At 49.8% G+C, this 18,833-nt stretch overlaps 1 protein-coding gene across 1 annotated transcript; it reads right to left on the minus strand.

The window, feature by feature from the left end:
- Nucleotides 1-13,492: 13,492 nt before the first annotated feature.
- On the minus strand, nucleotides 13,493-14,203 carry EV420DRAFT_1688251 (uncharacterized protein; the record flags this gene model as incomplete). Its single annotated transcript, XM_060479304.1, has 3 exons — nucleotides 13,493-13,778; nucleotides 13,833-13,921; nucleotides 13,997-14,203. 3 exons carry the CDS (start codon nucleotides 14,201-14,203, stop codon nucleotides 13,493-13,495), a joined length of 582 nt encoding a protein of 193 aa, XP_060321600.1.
- Between the last annotated feature and the right edge of the window lie 4,630 nt (nucleotides 14,204-18,833).

Raw genomic sequence — 18,833 nt, forward strand, 5'->3', positions numbered from 1 at the left:
TATTCACCCGATAACTTAGTCTGAACTCACTCTCGCTCAACTAAGCGATAGCTCCCTGCACGCAAACCTGCGAGCAACACAAAGCGCCTGACCGAAGTGCGAGTCACGCTTAGTTGTTTGATCTTGTTTGTGTAATCGGTCGCTAACAACTCCGCGCAGCCTGCGCTCAGTAATGAACCCCTAGGGGCCGTCCGAGCTCAGGAACCCCCGGCTCACCGAATAGGGAAAGCCCCTCGAGGGCAGAGCCCCCTAGGTCGAGTCCCGACTGCACCCTTGACGAAGGGAGGTCACCCCGGAGAGGGAGAAAGGTCGACGACCCAGCCCGCTGGGCCTGCGTCCTCGTATGTGTGGCCGTCTGTTCTAGCGGGAGGCGCCGGAAAAGCAGCTGAGGCTATGAACTCGCACGACCACCCTCACCCAGTAATCACCCAAGCGACCAACAGTGAGGACCGTACGGGCGAGCCAATATGTGTGCCCCCGCGAAGGGTCACCCGAAGTACCGCCAGGTCTAGGAAGAGCAGTAAGTACCGGTCCAAAGTGGAGGTTACAACGCCGCGCACAAGCGCCCATGGCCAGGGCCGAACACAGGGCAGCGAGCCCTCCTCCACCAACTCGTCGGAAGGTGACCAAGTGCCGCCGAGGGGCCCTGACGACCGGCCCGGTGACCAAATGCCACTCACGAGTACAAGACCCCGAGTTTCAATGGAGGAAGTGGAAGACGAAGAAGCCCACCTTCGGTCCGACATCCCAGTCCGAGTACCGTCAGGGAAGTCTACTGTGACCCCTACAGCGAAACCTGGACCCGCCAAACGGACGCCTGTCCAAGACACCTATTACGAGCCATTCGGGCCGCACTGGACCCAAAGGGCGTTACGACTTGCTACCACCGAATCGGCTGCCTTCGCTACCCTTCACCGATGGGTACACCCCCGTCGGGCCGAGGAAGTAACAATTGAACTCTGGGAGGCGCTTAAGGAGCAACCCGAGACCGCAGCTGAGGCGAGGGATAGGTGGGAATGGATGGAGGATCTTAAAAAACCTCCTATGTATATACGAGGCCGAAAGGGGCGCAATGTATCCATTACCGTACAGCTGGAAACGCTAGATACTCGAGAAACGCACTCCGTAAAGGCGCTCGTGGACAGCGGAGCTACTGGAAGTTCGATAGATCGCGCCTGGGCTCGGAAGCACGCCCTCAACCTCAAAAAGGCAGCTCGCCCTGTTCCGGTCTATAACGCTGATGGCACCCGAAACAAGGGCGGTGACATCACCAAGTACGCCGAAGTACGGCTTCATATAGGGGACCACGTGGAACGGATCGAACTAGCCGTGGTAGACTTAGGATCCACCCCCCTCTTCCTCGGACACGATTGGTTACAAAGGCACAACCCGTTAATAGACTGGGACACAGGGGCCGTCACCTTAGCCCGCTGCGCTTGCCGAAAGATTCCCTTCTCACTTCCCGATATGGACCCTACATCCTGATGGGAAGAGTACGAAGAAGGGGACACTATTCTAGTGATCGACTTCGAAGAGGCGTTCCACGTACGGGCCATGGGGACTAAAGCCAATGAACTAGCCGCTCAGGCCAATGCCCACAAAACCACCAAATCCTTCGAAGAGATAGTGCCCAAGGAGTATAGGGAGTTTGCAGATGTATTCGCCAAGGAAAACTTCGACGAGTTACCACCGCGGAAGCCGTGGGATCACGCTATTGAACTAATCCCTAACGCCAATGCCAACCTGGACTGTAAAGTCTATCCCCTTAATCCCGTGGAGCAGGAGGAGTTGGACAAGTTCCTTGACGAGAACCTGTCTACCGGGCGTATCCAACCCTCCAAGTCCCCCATGGCATCACCGTTCTTCTTCGTCAAGAAGAAGGACGGTAAGTTACGCCCAGTCCAGGACTATCGAAAGCTTAACGAGATGACTATCAAGAACAGGTACCCACTACCGCTCATCGGGGAGCTGATGGATCGGCTGAAGCAAGCAAAGTACTTCACCAAGCTGGACGTATGGTGGGGGTACAATAACGTCAGGATAAAGCAAGGGGATGAATGGAAGGCCGCTTTCCGAACCAATCGGGGCCTCTATGAACCCCTCGTAATGTTCTTCGGCCTCACTAACTCCCCTGCTACCTTCCAGTGGATGATGAACGACATCTTTAAGGATCTCATTACCGCGGGGGAGGTATCGGTCTATCTCGACGATATACTCATTGCGTCAAAAACCAAGAAGGAACACCGACGTATCGTATGGGAAGTATTACGAATCCTTCGCAAGAACAAGCTATTCCTTAAGACGGAAAAGTGCGAGTTCGAGGTGGAGGAGACGGAGTACTTGGGCATGCTCATCAGCGAGGGGAGGATTCGTATGGACCCGGTCAAGATATCCGGATTACTAGACTGGCCGGTCCCCGCCAAGAAGCAGGAGCTCCAGTCGTTCCTGGGCTTCTGCAATTTTTATCGACGGTTTATTCGCGACTACAGCAAACACGTCAAACCCCTTACCATCCTCACGGGAAAGGTCGAGTGGAAGTGGGGAAAGGCCCAACAAGAGGCCTTCGAGAATCTCAAAGAGCTATTCCGCGAAGACGTGGTATTGGCCATCCCTCTTGACGAGGGAAAGTTTAGAGTAGAAGCGGACTCCAGTGAGGGAGCCATAGGGGCCGTATTATCTCAGTGGCAAGAGGAGAAATGGCGACCAGTCGCATTCTTGTCCAAGGCGTTGTCCGTCACGGAGCGTAATTATGAGATCTACGATAAAGAGCTCCTAGCCATTATGCTTGCGTTGGAGGAGTGGCGACAATATCTAATGGGCGCTCGAGAAGACTTTGAGATTTGGACAGACCACTCCAATCTCCAGTACTTCCGCAAACCTCAGAAGCTCAACCGACGACAAGCCCGATGGGTAACTGAGCTGGCGGAATATCAGTTTACCCTACACCATAAACCAGGGGCGCAAAATCGCAAGGCGGACCTACTATCTAGACGAGTAGACCACGATCAAGGGAAACAGGACAATGAGGATGTTATAGTCCTCAAGCCGGCTCATTTCTGAGCCCTCGTTATGCCTACAACGGAGGAGTTACATGAGAAAATCAAACTCGCTACTCATGACCCTCGTAAATGGGATTGGGGTATCTCGGATTCCCTCAACCATGAGAAAGGAATCTCCCGAGAACAGGAGTTACTGTGGTACGACGGACGTATCTACATACCTCGAGATAGGCGACTCTGAGGCGAGGTCATCGCCCTACGGCATGATCATGCAACCGCCGGACACCCGGGGATAGAAAAAATGAAGGAACTCATCCTACGGGATTATTGGTGGCCCAGAATGCGCTCCGAGGTAGAGGCATACGTAAAAGGGTGTGAAGTCTGTCAACGAACGAAGGCAGATCGTCGTCCCAAGAAAGCACCCCTTCACCCGAACGAGATCCCGGACCGACCCTGGACACATATTTCGGTCGACATGATCACCAAGCTCCTGGACTCCAAAGGAAACGATTCGATCCTTGTTCTAGTCGACAGGTTTTCCAAAACCATCATCCCCATAGCGTGCACCGAGGAATTGTCATCTCTCGGATTCGCAAAAATCCTACGAGACTATATCTACGTGCCGTACAGGATAATGCCCGAGAAGGTTATCTCCGACAGAGGAGCCATTTTCGTATCCAAATTCATGAAGGAGTTCTATGCTCTCATTCAGGTTGAAGGGAATCCCTCAACCGCCTACCACCCGCAAACCGACGGACAAACCGAAAGGGTTAACCAAGAAATCGAGAAGTATCTAAAGATGTTTGTCGGTTATCGGCAGGATGATTGGAGCGAGTGGTTACCACTCGCTGCCTTCACTCACAACAATCGGCAGCACTCGGCTACGGGTTTTTCCCCGTACAAAGTAGTTTTTGGGCACGACGGACAAGTAATCAAAACCGTTCAATGCCCAGACGCCGTTCCAGCTGCTTCCAAGTTGGTCCAAGGTATCCAGGAGGTACAAGAGAAGGCAAGAGAGTCCCTCGAACGAGCCGCTGCCTCAATGAAAAGGGCTTATGACAAGCGAAAAGGGGAATCAATACGGTATCAAGTCGGCGACAAGGTGTGGCTGGATGCCACCAACCTAAACCTTCCTCGTCCGACGAAGAAGCTGGGGGACAGACGAGTAGGACCATTCACGATCGTGGCCATGAAAGGCGCGTCAGCATATGAGCTGAAGCTTCCCGTTAAATGGCGTATCCATAATCGATTCAATGAGTCGTTACTTACCCCATACCACGCTCCAGAATTCCCCAATCAACCACGTCCTGAACGACCGCCCCCAGAACTCATTGACAACGAAGAAGAATATGAGATAGAGGAAATCGTGGGGGAGAGAGACCGTGTCATTGGCCGAGGGCGCACCCGCCGTACCATCACCGAGTACTTGGTAAAATGGAAAGGATACCCAGTTGAGGAGAACTCCTGGGTAAAACGCTCCGACATGGCCAACGCTGAGGAACTCGTCAACGACTATGAAGCACGAATCCAAAAAATCGTATGGACAGTAAACGAGAAAGGGAAAACTATCGGACTGGACAACAAAATCCCTCGCAATCTGCCAGTCGAATACCATGACCCAGACACCCCGTGTGTCACCGATATTGAAACAGTATACTCGTCCGAGTGTACAAACCCGAAACACGAGGAAGTCATCGATGTTACCAATCTTTCCAATGACTGCCCTGATGAAGAAGAGGAAGTGAACCTCCAAAACCTCGAGCGCATACGAGAAAATTGGGATACAGATACCGAGCATGATAGTGACACAGACGACGATAGCTGGTCGTTCTATTCAGAGTCCCGCCGCTCATCCTCGACCAACACCTCCGATTCCAAGGGCTCATTTCAGACGAGCGCGGCCTAAATAGGCCTTTTTCACGGTGTAGAAGGGGATTTCCACCGCTCAATTACGAGCATTGAACCCTTAGGGATCGCGGATCCCGACAGACAGTTGAGGCCTAACCGGCGCAAAGCGGCTCAGGATTTATAGGAACCCGAGTCCAGGGGGAGAGAGGGTCAGAGGCCGAACGCAACGTGTGCCTTTTCATGGCGTAGCGGAGGCCCAATCGATCCTGTTTTAAAGCAGAAGGGAGCCCCTCAACTCGCTGGTGTGGAGGGAAGAAGAATTATTCTCATTCGGGACGAATGAGTCTTAAGGAGGGGGTAATGTTACGGTTATTCTTTTCTTTTTCTTTTTCTTTTCCTTTCTTTTCTTTTCTTTTCTTTTCTTTGGTCAGCTGGATTACGCTGAGGCGCGATCATCACGGACTGACTGCGCAGTAGTATTTTTAGAATACTCACATGTATTTAAGTAGAGCCTCAGCTGGTCTGAACCCCAGCTTCGGCTAAGGTTAATTCTACCTAACATCGAACTCCGTCCTTCGTGACTATCTGTCCCATCGACTTACGTCGCCTTTGACTTGCTAAAGTGTCGTCTACCGAAGTGCGAGTAGCGACCTTAGTACGATCTAAGTCGATTTGAGTTAGTGGCTAACACCTTAGTACCCATTGCTTGTACGTGGAATGCTTCCTCAAAATTGATTACCAAGATAGTATCCCCTTCTTCATACTCCTCCCATCAGGAGGAAGGATCTGTATCCGGGAGGGAGAAAGGGACCTTTCAGCAGGTGCAGCGGGCCAGAGTGACTGCCCCGGTATTCCAGTCAATCAACGGGTTGTGTCTTTGTAGCCAATCGTGCCCAAGGAAAAGGGGAGTGGATCCTAGGTCCACTACGGCTAGTTCGATTCGTTCCACATGGTCCCCGATGCGAAGCCGTACTTCGGCATATTCGGTGATGTCACCACCCTTATTTCGGGTGCCGTCGGCATTGTAGACCGGGATGGGTCGGGCCGCCTTTTTGAGGTTGAGGGCGTGACTTTGGGCCCAGGCGCGGTCTATGGAACTGCCGGTGGCCCCGCTGTCCACTAGCGCTTTTACGGAGTGCGTTTCTTGAGTGTCTAAAGTCTCCAATTGCACAGTAATCGATACACTGCGCCCCTTCCTCCCTCATATGTACATGGGCGGCTTCGTGAGGTCCTCCATCCATTCCCACTTGCTCCTAGCTTCAGTGGCCGTCTCAGGCTGTTCCTTGAGCGCCTCCCATAACTCAACAGTGACTTCCTCCTTTCGCCGGGGATGTACCCAGCGGTGGAGCATGGCAAAGGCAGCCGACTCATTGGTAGCGAGTTGCAGCACCCTTCGAGTCCAGTGGCGTCCGAAGGGTTCGTAGTACGTATCCAGTACGGGTTTTCGGTCTGGAGTTCGGGATTCCTGGACAGGGATTACGGGAGACTTCCCTTTGGGGGTGACCACCGGGATGTCGGATCGTAGGTGAGCTTCTTCATCTTCTACTTCTTCCATGAACACGTGGGGTTTCGTACTCGTGAGTGGCAGTTGGTCACCGGGCCGGTCGATAGGGCCCCTCGGCGGCATTTGGTCACCTTCCGATGAGTTGGTGGAGGAGGGCTCGCTGCCCTGTGTTCGGCCCTGGCCAAGGGCACTTGTGCGCGGTGTTGTAACCTCCACCGTGATTCCGTACTTAACCTCATTCCTAATGCCGGCGATACTCTTGGAAACCCTAGGTAGGCGCACACATATTGGCTCATCAAGGGGGTCGGCATCGTTTGCGGATGAGGCCACTACTAAATGTAGGTGGTCCCCTTGAGTCCCGGCCTCAGCTGCTTTCCTGCCACTGATGGGAGGAACAGCCCTGCCTACATTCTGACAGGGAGGCCCCGCCGTCGGAGTCGTCGGCCGATTCTCCCTGCCGGGGCAACGACCACCACGTCTGGCGTCCATCTTGTCCTGACCTGAGGCGCTCGCTGGGTACTCCAGAACTTTCCCCGTTCGGTCAGGCGGGGGTGTCAGAGGTGGACCAGCCCCTAGGGGTTCATTGTCCAGCGCTGACTGCGTAGGACGGCGGGAATCCCCTCCTACGCCATGGGCGTTTTGCGATTCCTTATCCTTAGTTTCGTTTACTGATAACGCGGCGAAAACATTGGTATATTGTTCATACGGAGTACCTACATACGTAGTATAAGTCTGGCTAGTAGTACAGGAGCGCGCACCAGATGAAACTAAGTCCTTTGCCGACGTCGTCGAATCGCTTATTTCGACGCCGGCTCGTCTTTTGACGACTTTTCCTCCTTCACTTCCTCGACTTTCGTGCTCTCCGCTAGTTCTTCCTTCTCAGCCTCAGCGAGTAATTGTCGAAGGCAGGCAGCGTTGGGTTTCTTCTTGCGTGGGGGAAGTTTGACGGGAAGCCACTTGGACTTGTCATCGGGGCATTTATGCTTCAGGTTCCACCCTGTGTTCCCACACTTGAAGCACCGCTTGTCGGATCGCAACTTGTCGATCTCCATCGGCTGCCTGGCACCACCATATATCGTTCCGGTGGCATCCTTCTTATCGCCCCCGGACCTGCTTCCCTTTGACTGGTTTTGGTTGCCTCGACCCAAACTGCCTTGGTTCGGGGAGGTCTTATTGGTGAGGCCCTGGGCCACGTCGTACCGGTAGTTGGCGTCGATCCTTAGGACTCGCGCCTTCCATTGGGCGTAGGTTGTGGGGCGCTCGTTGTCCCCATGCATAACCGTCTTCCGCACCGTCGGCCTGATTGCCGCTTCCACTGCCTCGAACATCTGCTTCTCATCGCTGAATTCTCCACACTTGTGAGCCAGTCGTTCGAACTTCGCGAAGAACTCGACTGCGGATTTGAATTCCGACTGCCGGACCTTTTTCCACTCCGCCTTCCAAATTGCAAGTTCTGCCACCTCCCGGAATTCTACCATGATGTCGTTGGAGAATTCCGCCCATGTCGGGAATCTCCAGTGCCCTTGATCGTCCCGGTATCGATAGTACTGATCGCCCCACCAGTCCTTGGCTTTCTCCCGTAGGTACCCTTGCACGAAGGTGATGCGATAGGGATTCTGGCCTTGGTCGTTCATGGTGAAGTGCAGGGGGAAGACCTGAAAGTACATTTCGCAGTGGTGGAGGAATCGGTTAATGTCCGTAGATTCCCCGGTAAAATATTCGGGCTGTGTGATCAATTTAGGCTTTACGTCGTTCCAGGGGTTATTGTCCTTCCCCGCGGCCAACGTCCAAGGTGGTATCGGGTCGGGGGGCGAAGGTGCCCTAGGTGGTACTGGAGGGTTTGGCGGTCAAGGCAGCGACCGTAATCAATAGTTTTCCCCAGGGGGAGGGTAATCCCCTGGGTACGCAGGTCGGCGCGGTGGTTGAGGCGGCGGCTGAGGCGGGACAGTGGACTGTTTTCCCTTGTCCAAGGGCCCAGCGCCTGGGTCGTCCATGTCGTTGTCATCAGGCCTGGCACCCGCCCAAAACTCTTCGGTTTCGAGCGGGTTAGGCATGGGTTGGGGTCGTCGATAGGGTTCGCACCCCTGTTGAGGCATCTGGGGGTTCATCATGTTCCACACGATAGCCGCCCGGTGCCAGGTTTCTACTTTGAGGATATTTTTCATGAGGTATACGTCCCCCATTTGCTTTGCGGCACGATAATCCTCCCCCGCTTCTGTGAACATCCATTGGGGGTCCTTCTCCATGTCCTCCATCATAATTTCATATAGCCCATGCCAGGGGAGGAGTTCGAAGATGGCGGGCCTCGGGACAGGTCCTCTAAGGAGGACTTGCCTCACCGCCGCCATTACCGTCGGTTCTAGGGCCTCGTTTGGAGGTCGACTCGGCATCCTCGGCCTCCTTCCTCTCTCGGGCGATGCGGTCGAGCTCCTTGTTTCTCCTCCACCGCCCAATGTCAGAGTTGGGGTCGCTGATTTCGGCCTGGTAGGCGTTCCAGGCTCTTCTTCTCGCCTCGAGATCGGTACCTGCTCTTCGAACGGCACCAGAGTATCTAACGGCGGCGGCGCGGATTCAGTTTTCGACCTCGGCGTTGGTAGCGTCGGGCTCGAGGGGGAGGTCCCACCAACCTCCTGGTCCTTGGAGAGCGTCCTCTTCGGCACGCCGGATGCGTGCATCATGCGCTCTTCCTCAGTCCATTCGGGCCTCGACCTCTGGGGTGGATCGGGCGTTTCCAGGGAGTCCGAGGGACTCGACGTACGTGTGGTAAAGAAGAGGCCATGGATGCTGGGAGGCCGGGACGGGAGTGGCGAAGGCTCTCGACGAGACCGACGGCTCCCAATTGGAGACTCCGGTGAGTCGCTCGGAGGCGGTAATCGTTCCAAGGTCGTCGGAGTCGTAGTCTGGGAACTCGCCCCAAAGCTCCCCACCCGTCGACTCGTGCGAGGAGATGGCGGGAGTGACCGCTGGGGCCTCAGTCCTTTCAGGGACCTGGTCGGACTCTCCTCCGGGCGCGACTCTGGCCACAGCAGTTTCTTCCCCGTTGTCGGCATAGACCCAGCTGGTCGCGGGGTACCAGGCGACCGGCTCTCCCCTATCAGTTGGCCAGGAGCCTGAAAGAGGCTGTGCGTTAGTTGCACTGGTGGTAGCCGCGGAGGCTCCGAGGCCAAGCTCTCCGGGATCTTCGTCGTAGTCATCCTCCTGGGCGACCCGGTATCTCCTACTTTCACCCTGCCAGACAGCATCCGTCCACCTATTTCCTGACCTTCCGCTGTAGTTGTCTCCGGTATAGGTCGCATCTTCCTCCTCGTTCGGGTAGAGGTCATCGAGGAGGTCATCGAGTCTGGTTCTTTCCCAGTCAGTGAGCTCGTCCCCTTCGAACTCGGTATCAACCTCTTCTTCGCCCTCATCCAGAGGCCTGGTGTCTTGTCTTCTGCCTCTGTCGGCGCCAGACTCGTCTTGGACTGGAGACTGGTCGAAGAGACCTGGTAAGGGCGAGTCTCCTCGGTCGAGGAGTACCCCCCCTGGTATCGGTGATGTCGACTGAGTCGACTGCTGCGCTGGAAGCGCTTCTGTAGGAGTCGGTGCTCGACTCTGAGTATCGCGAGCTGGGTCGCGACGATGTGTATAGGGATCCTCCAGGTTCCCCGGAGGCGTTGGATTCGACATCGCCTATCGTCTGCTGGGATGCCGTGGGAATGTGGATTACCGGCGGAGGGTACGCCAGAGTGCTGGGAACGTAATGGAAGGGAAGTTGCACATGGACTCGTCTCTGTTGAAAACAGCGGCGTAGTTGGTACAAAATAATGGACAAGAAAAAGAATATAAAAGTTGCGAAGACGGCGAGAATGGAGTCGGACCAGGGCATCCGTAATCGGATCTATCCTTGGCGTAAGTCCACAATTGACCATGCAAGCTGATACACAGCGAGTATGGTAAGAACGATGAGGAGGGCGATAATCAGACTGAGGTCGGTCTCGTAGTTGGAGCCATTCATCAAAAGGATTTCGCAGTTTTCGGAGGTGCTCGTTAATATCAACAATAGGATTGTTAATATGGAGGCGAGCTGAAGGGCGAGGATGAAGGGTTTCGTGTTTTTAATGATGGCGCAGGAATCCGACCCAGAGGAGCAGGAGTAGTCCTGCAAACACTGGTGCTGGAATGAATGCGCAAGCGAGGAGGGTTTGGAGGATGGTCACTACGACCAGTCCGAGAGGATCGTTTAGTAGGAAACGCAGCACGCAGAGTGCCATGACGATTAGGATGTGAATGGGAAATATGTTGGGCAACGGTAAGTCGTTGGGCAACGTTGGACGAGCTTCGGCTAAATGTTAGCCACTAACTCTATCGACTTAGATCGTGCTAGGATCGCTACTCGCACTTCGGTAGACGACGCTCTAGCAAGTCAAAGGCGATGAAAGTCGATGGGACAGATAGTCATGAAGAACGGAGTTCGATGTTAGGTAGATTAAACCTTAGCCGAAGCTGGGGTTCAGACCAGCTGAGGCTCTACTTAAATACACGTTGGTACGCTAAAAATAGTACTGTGGGAGTCAGTCCGTGATGATCGCCTGCGCGTAATCCGGCTGAGTAAGGAAGGGAAAAGAAAAGAAAAGAAAAAGAAAAAGAAAAAGAATAAACCGTAACACACTGCCAGCAGCAGCGGTTCGCTTGCTCATTTCTGGAGTTGCGCACGAGTTGCGCTTAGTGAGGTTCACTGCCGATACAGTGGTTGTATCGACGGAGGAAATCCCTCGTACTCCATGTCATCCATTAGGGTTGGAAGTGCTTGTGTTGTTCGGGGGATCCTCTTTTTGTGTTTTAACATGTTGCTTCCTTCCGGATTGGTTGCGTTAGTATACGAGAGGCATCCCAATGTATATGACCTTGCTTCCGCATCCCACTGGATGTGCCACTGTCAGCTTTTTAAGAAGCGTGACTTGGTAGAAGAGGGTTGGGCCTATAGAACCATGATCGGATCTATTGGGCCATCAAACGGATCATCAGACAAGGGTGATGATGACATGGTGTGATCGGTGGAATTAAGTGGGTCATGGATGATGCAAATAATCTTGTTTAGATCCACACCGCTATTCCAGATCTGTCCAATTGAGGTCGTCCGTAATGATGTTTTGTGGATTCGTTTGGTGTGTTTTGCCATGAAGGTTTAGTGGGGGAGTCATCTCTTTTTGACATTATGGCAGATGACGTTGAGATGTTGCTCCTATGCTTCACTGACTCCTTTTCTTGGGCGAGTCAACCAAAGTTCCTTTGTAGTGGTGTACTGCCTCTTCTCCGTTCATGGAAGTTCCAACTCGCATGGATGGGTCTCTGTTGAGCCAATCGAATTGGTTATGGCCCTTGACTATCAACCTTTCAAATAGTTGATCAGTCCTGCAGTCTGGAAATCCAGTGTCCCCTTCGGTGGAGGTTGGTCTCTCCGCCTTTGGTAGGTTTAGATTTCCCCTGTCGGACTCTTTATCAGGTCAGATCCTAGCCTATGGCTGGTTCCTAGAGATTTTTGGTCTTTTTGACCGAGGAACCATCCCTTTCCTCTGATTTTTGTACAGGTTCTCTCTGGCTTCGTCACTGCTGATGCACAGCATGTCGTTAGTGATATAGAGCCGTAGCTCTTCGGGTTTGTCACTTTGGATGCACAACATATCCATTGCGGCACAGTGGTGTGAGGGGTAGTCATAGAGTTCAACTAGCATTCCCTCCAGTAGAGTTCGTGCGGTTCAAATGTTAGATCCTTGATGATATTTGTTTTTAAAGGTTTTCTTCTTCCCCGTCTTTCTTGGAATAAAAGGGATTTATTGTCCATACAAGTACCTACAAACATAATTCTGAGTAACAATTTATTGAGTAGGGTTTTACCTGAAAGAGAATTGAGTCCTGTTGTACAAGGGCAAATTGCCTGGTCCGTCATCAACTCCTTTCTTTGTTTCTGCTGAAAGCGCGCTAGTCCTGGTCGACCTAGGCAGTCTGCCTAGTCCTTTGTCGATGCCTTCCCCCCAGCGCTCGTCATTGAGGGGTCCTTGCTCTGCTTTTTCAAGCAGAGCGCCACTTGGACCTGTCAGACAGGCATTTGTTGCTCTGTCTAGTATGTCCAGGGAATCCACAGCAAAGGCATCATCCTTCTGTGAATTCCCGTTTGTAGTCTTCTTTTGATACAGCTTTTGGGCATCGATGAAATGGTATTGTTGTTGGCTCTTGCCATTTTGTCTTGTACCATTTTGATTTGTCAGGGGGGCATTTGTTGTCCCAATAGATATGCCCTTTGTTTCCGCATCGGAAACACCTTCGCTCTTTCCTGAGATGATCCATGTCCATTTCTTCGTCTGTTCCTTCAGGGCATGGCATGCTTCTGTCGGAGGAAAAAGATGGGACTCTTGTTCCTAGTTCGGGGTCTAGGGACATGGTCCAAAACACCTCAGATGGTAGGTGTGGTTTGGTCCAGTCTCCCCCAGTGATATGCCTGGTATCAGGCTACCCATAGATTTTGCGATTTTACATCAGTTTATGCAATCTACAAGCGGTACAGAGAGCTACAGTGGAGGCTTCGCGCTGGTAGCTAAATACCACATAAAGAATGAAAGCATGGCAGTACAGAACAGACTTAGAAACAATGTCTCGAAGAGTCAATTCTACCAGCCATCAACATGCCAAGCTAAGCCCCACCTAAACAAGACTATTACAGTCAAATCTTGGGGACTCGTCTGTATGGAGTATAAAAACCAAGAAGTTAAAGAATGGAATGAACTAGATGCCTCGTCGCCTCGACGAGTAGAAAGAACCTGTCAAGAAAAATTGCTAAGTCGAGAAACAGATCAGCTTTCGAGATCAACTCAGGCTAGGAAAGGAATAACCTTGGAAGAATGAATAGCCACATTGGGTACCGAGATGACTGACCTTGACCACGCAACTTAAATGACACCAGTGTGCCATTCTAAGTCTAAGCCATGCGCTGCACTCAGATTATTTTATTATATGCTGCCTCTGCCTCAGTATGTGCTGCTCTATGCTGGGTATGCATTATAATATTACTTAGTGGGTTGACACATGTTTGAACTCATAGAATTCACAAAATTACCCATATGCATGCACTGCATGCATGTCACTGGTTTCCTTTCAGTGCCTCTCATCACCTCTTCTGGTCCTCCTCTTCATGTCTGTGTAGTTTGTATTGCATGGTTCCACCATTATTGTTCTTCCATACCTGGCAGAGATGGCTGTATGTGATACCAAAGTTGTAGTTTTCTGTGATGCAGTCTTCGAGAATGGAGACAGATGGTGTATCCAGCATATGTGACATTTGAAGGATGGTGCTGAGTAGATCTAGGATACCTTGAATGCTGAGAGAAGCACAAGGTATGTTTGCTGGTGCAGAGGATGTCACTTCCCACTGTGTGCCTTCATCATCTTTGCCCCTGTATTTCCTTCACCAAAGAACTTTAATGAATGACTTTGCTTTGACTTTGCACTTTCTGGAGGTGTATTTCCTTTGCCAAGGAACTTCAATCGATGACTCCGCTTTGCCAGTCTCAGTGAAGGCAGAGATCTCCTCTACACCCTAGGAAGATGCTCATTCACTGGTATGTCATCCATTTATTTTCACAGGACTTACTTTCTCTATTTTAGATCATACAAGTGATTCATAGATTCCATAATCGGGGAACTTGTCACCTTTATCGAGACTAGGACTAGCAAGCTGGTCATCTATGACTGGAGTCTGGAATTCCAAAATAGGGGTGTCAGACAGCAATTTGGGATGACAGCAGGGTGATGGGTTCAGCATCACATCCAAAACTTGATTGACATCCTCTAAGTTAGAGGAAGAATCCTGGTGCACCATTGCTGAATGTGACTCTGACAACACAGATGTATTGGCATTTGGATAGCTGTCAGGTGTTTCATGAAGAGGTAAATCCTTCAGTTTTCATGCAGGTGAAAGGGCCATGCATAAGTGTCTCCATATTGACTTGACATGGCTCAAAAGCTTTTGTTCTATCATTTTCAATACTGTAATGAGTACTTGAAGCAAAAGTAGATTGATGGTATGCATCATTTCCCATGTCAGAGCTCAGATGATTATGTGTGAAATGGGGTACAAGACAAAGGTGTATTAGCATGAGGCAGGTCTCCCAGGACATATTTACAGCTTGGTAGAACTGGCATGGTCTGGGTGGAAAGAACATAGTGATCTCCACTGATGAGCCTAAACTTCCATGGCAATGGCAGAAACCAAAACTCTAGAGGAGTTCACAGCAAATGGCATGTAGCAGCAATAAAGGCTTTGTTGTTGTGCGAGTGTTTCAGTGCACCTCCATGTGTTGAATTCCTCAAGAATGCAAGTATACACTGCAACTTTTCAGTCAGCAAAGTAATACCCTTAATGATCAAGTACTAGAAAGTGTTGGCTGTAAGCTGGGAAGGGTCTTGATATACAAGAAGGAACAGAATCCAGTATAACTGGGAATACCAGCAAGCCATGAATGAAGTGGCGGCAATTAACTAGTAAATGCCATGTGTGATGTTGGCAGTGACACGTGTGCAATGTGTGCATATGTGTAATTTTGTGAATTCTATGAGTTCAAACATGTGTCAACCCACTAAGTAATATTATAATGCATACCCAGCATAGAGCAGCACATACTGAGGCAGAGGCAGCATATAATAAAATAATCTGAGTGCAGCACATGGCTTAGACTTAGAATGGCACACTGGTGTCATTTAAGTGTGAAGTCGCAGTGTCTAACTCACACCTCATGCATCCCTCAGCAGTGCTTCACTCAAATAAAATACACTGAGAAGATAATATATTAACAGAGCTTCACACAACATTGATCTATGATGCATGAACCCTACCAATCCAGCAATCACCAAGAGATGTCATTCAAAACCAAGGACCACCCAGTCTGAGCCTCCTGAGAGGGCTTTGGCCGACATGAGAGGAACCCTGTACTCAGCATGAAATATTGACCTAAGAAAAGGTGGTGTGGCAATCAAATAAAAATACCAGCTCACTAGTGATGTGCGTGGTGATGAACCTAGAGACTCCTGTGGGCAGAAACACAAAACCTAGGTGTGGTATGTGCTAACAGACATGGAATCTGAAGGATGGTTCTAGCGAGTCTAGTCAGGGCACCTCTGTGCAGTGACTAAAGCCTCCTAAGTTCAGAAAGATAAAGAAATTTCTCTACTAGTAGCGTAGAGGATGGTAGTGAACTATAAAATTCACAGGAAGGGAAGTAATTGGGAAAGGGATCCTAGAAGAGGCCCTAAAACAAATCAGTAAATGTACAAGGACTATACCTTGTTTCTGTTGCAACTCTAGCTGCAAGTGCAATGAATAAGAGCTCTAAAGAGACTGTCCAAGTTCTAGCTGCAAACTCAGAGGCTGTAGTGAATTATTAAACTTGTGTGGTAAGGTTGAATTGAAGTGATGAGGATCGGTCTGATACTCGACGAGACTTTCTCTGGCTGTGAGAAAGAGAAGGTGTTGATGGGAGGGATGAAAACACTGTCTCCTAGCTGCAGAAGCAAGTGAATTTGTTTGCAAAGCAAAGCAATAAAAGAGTTTCCTAATGGCAGGACTCCTAATTACTTTGCATAGAAGAGAGGGATGGGTTGTAAGCACAAGTAACCATTAAAGGTTCACCGTTGCTTAGAGAAATAAAGGTTTGAGACGAAGTTCTAGCAGCAAAAATGTCTTTATTGCGCTACTTCAAGGGTGTATGTTGTATGGTGTAGGTGTTAGAGATCAAAGGTAAGCGTAGAGAATAATCTGGGGTCTCCCTTATTCGCTTTATACATTGTGTCCTAAATTAATTAGCTAGCTAATTTTTATACTAGTTTGCGAATTACAGGTTTGTAAGCTACATTGTTCCTTGCTGTGTTGATTTATAACACAAGTGAACTAATTACTGAGTAATAATGCACTATTAACCCTTCCTTACCAATGCTGAGTCATGCACAGTCAAATCTGCATGCTACAAAGACTGTGCATTACTGTGCATTGCACTGCAAGTAAGCAAGCTTTATAACCAGTTTACCAAGCAATCCAAGGGGTTTGCTTAGCAAATTAAACAGGTTTAGTAACTTCTAAACCACTGCTGACTGTTGCAAATTAAATAATTCTCTAACTCATCATCAAGACTGGGTTATTTCGGGGTGGAGTGGCTATGTGCCAGGATCAATGATGGGATTTGATCAATCAGGATCTGCAATCAAAGTGCCTGAAGATCAATGGCTGTGCTCTGATGTAGAAAAGCCTGATAAATCCGCGAATTCTGAGCGCACAGAGCCTAGAGGCTCATCAGTGGCAGAGGAATTAAAAACAAGGAGCCAATTAGGAGAAATATTCTGCATGATGTAGCAACTCTAGACCTTGCCAAGTGGAATGAGCAGCATGTTACCAAGCACTAACTCAGAGGATTGACTCAGAATATTAATTAGTGACCATGTGATTGACATGTCATGGAGAGGAAATGACTCTGGGGTGGAGTGTATCTATTTTTGATATTTCTATTTATATAATTAGCTGTAAATAAAAGCGCAGTAATTAGAAGTAGGTAGCAAGCTTTCAGACCCCCACAGTTGTGACACAAAGCAGAGAGCCTAGTGTGCAACAAAAGGATTTGTGTTTGTCGCTTTGAGTGAGAGAATATTATTGGATCTAGAATTAATTTGAAATGCTTGAGAGATCACAAGGCATGCCTTGCTCACACATGACCATGTAACTTGATTCTGAACAGTAATTAATTGTGCTCAACTCAGAGAAATATTGTATTGTGATAACTTGAATGTGCATTTGTGTTTGCAGAACGTGTTTGTGAATTCTGAGTTGTTGCAAGTGGCAGAGGTTTGAACCCTTTGGCTTGTCAATACTCTTTGAGGGTTTTTGGTTTATTCCCAAGTGGCATAGGTTCAAACCCTGTGGCTTGTGGACATGTTTCTGTGTTTCTGTGTCTCTGGATCGCATAGGTTTGAACCCTGTGGATCTACGAAAGGTTTCTGAAGTGTTTTCTGCTTAGAGTGCAAAGCTTTAAGTCATGTGTAGTTTGTTTGATGGGTTGTGGCCACCTGTGTGTCACACACAATGTCAATTGAGGGTTGTATATTCTTGTGGGACATTTGTGGGCTTGGGAAATATTAATTTTGCCTCGAGGCCAAGCAATACATATCACTCACCTCCTGTCCTAAAAGCATTTGGACTTAGAGAATTCTTTTGAGCTAGCGCACTATTATGTCTTGAAGAGCGCAAGACATCTTTTAATTCTACTGTTATTGTGTGCTTGCATTGCACATCTCCCCCTGAACTACTGAGATTCTGTGTGTGTGTCAGTGTGAGAGTGGGTGTGTTTAGTGTGTCTATGCTATCGCATTTCAAGCTTGGCATGCACAGAGCCTCTTCAACAGCTATTTCAGGCAAAATATTCACCGAATTGAGTTGAAAGATACCCAAATTCAGCATAATGACATCATAAATGTCACATGAAGGTAGGTAGGTCCATCGTCGGTGCACAAAATTATTTAATCAACCCACTGTCTTTTAATTCATTATTAGGACCCTCTTGATCAATGATATTAATGCGATTCCAAATAATGAAAAAGCACACCTTGAAAACCTCTGTCTAGCCGACACTGAACCACATCAATGTTGTCGCAGATGAGCAGGGATAGAACTCTAATCGATGAGATCAATCAGTGGCTTAATCTGACGAAAGGGAAAGCAGGATCATGAATAACTGATTGTCCTCGATTATCTCCTAGTGTGCTGATTTCTGGGGCTAGTTGGTAGGCGCATACACGGTCTTAACACAAGGATGAGCTATGACGAGATGTTAGCATGATTCTTGAATAGCAGGAGAGAAGGAACGGGTATGTACCGAATGCTATACAAGCACCATCACCATTTTCCCACCATCCTGAATGTCAACCTCGACTTGTTCTCAGCAGCCCTGCATTGAGTTGCTCCCCCTCCTCGGACTGGGATTAAAGAACAAATCATTGTCATCCTCACTAAGGACAAAATCTTGCTCCACCAGCTCCGTCCTCATAAACCTCTGCTCCTTCAATGGAACTTGAGGTACCGGCAAAGGGGGAACACCCAGGTTAACCCTCTTCATGAACAGGTCATCTGTAATGAGACATGGAGACAATCTCGAGTGGGGTAGAGTCAGTAGCGAAGGAGGCGGACGGCGCCACTCTACTCCATTAGGAAACAAGACACGTTGGAGGGTAGGACACATGGTGGCTAGACAAGCTGCATGTGCACATTCACTCACTACCATTGAGTGGCTGTAGTGACTGATAGTGGATGATGTCGAGCATGTCCTAGCTCATTTAGGGAGAGGGAACCTCTTGTCCAATTCCTTCTTCGCCAGTTTCACTTGTGCAATCCCAGGTTTACACATAACAAGTACCCGGAGGGATTTGAAGTGGGGAACGACACTACCCCAGCATACTTCGCCACCCTTGCC

Source organism: Desarmillaria tabescens (genome assembly GCF_030435595.1).
Source record: "Desarmillaria tabescens strain CCBAS 213 chromosome Unknown EV420scaffold_205, whole genome shotgun sequence".
Taxonomy (NCBI): Eukaryota; Fungi; Basidiomycota; class Agaricomycetes; order Agaricales; family Physalacriaceae; genus Desarmillaria; species Desarmillaria tabescens.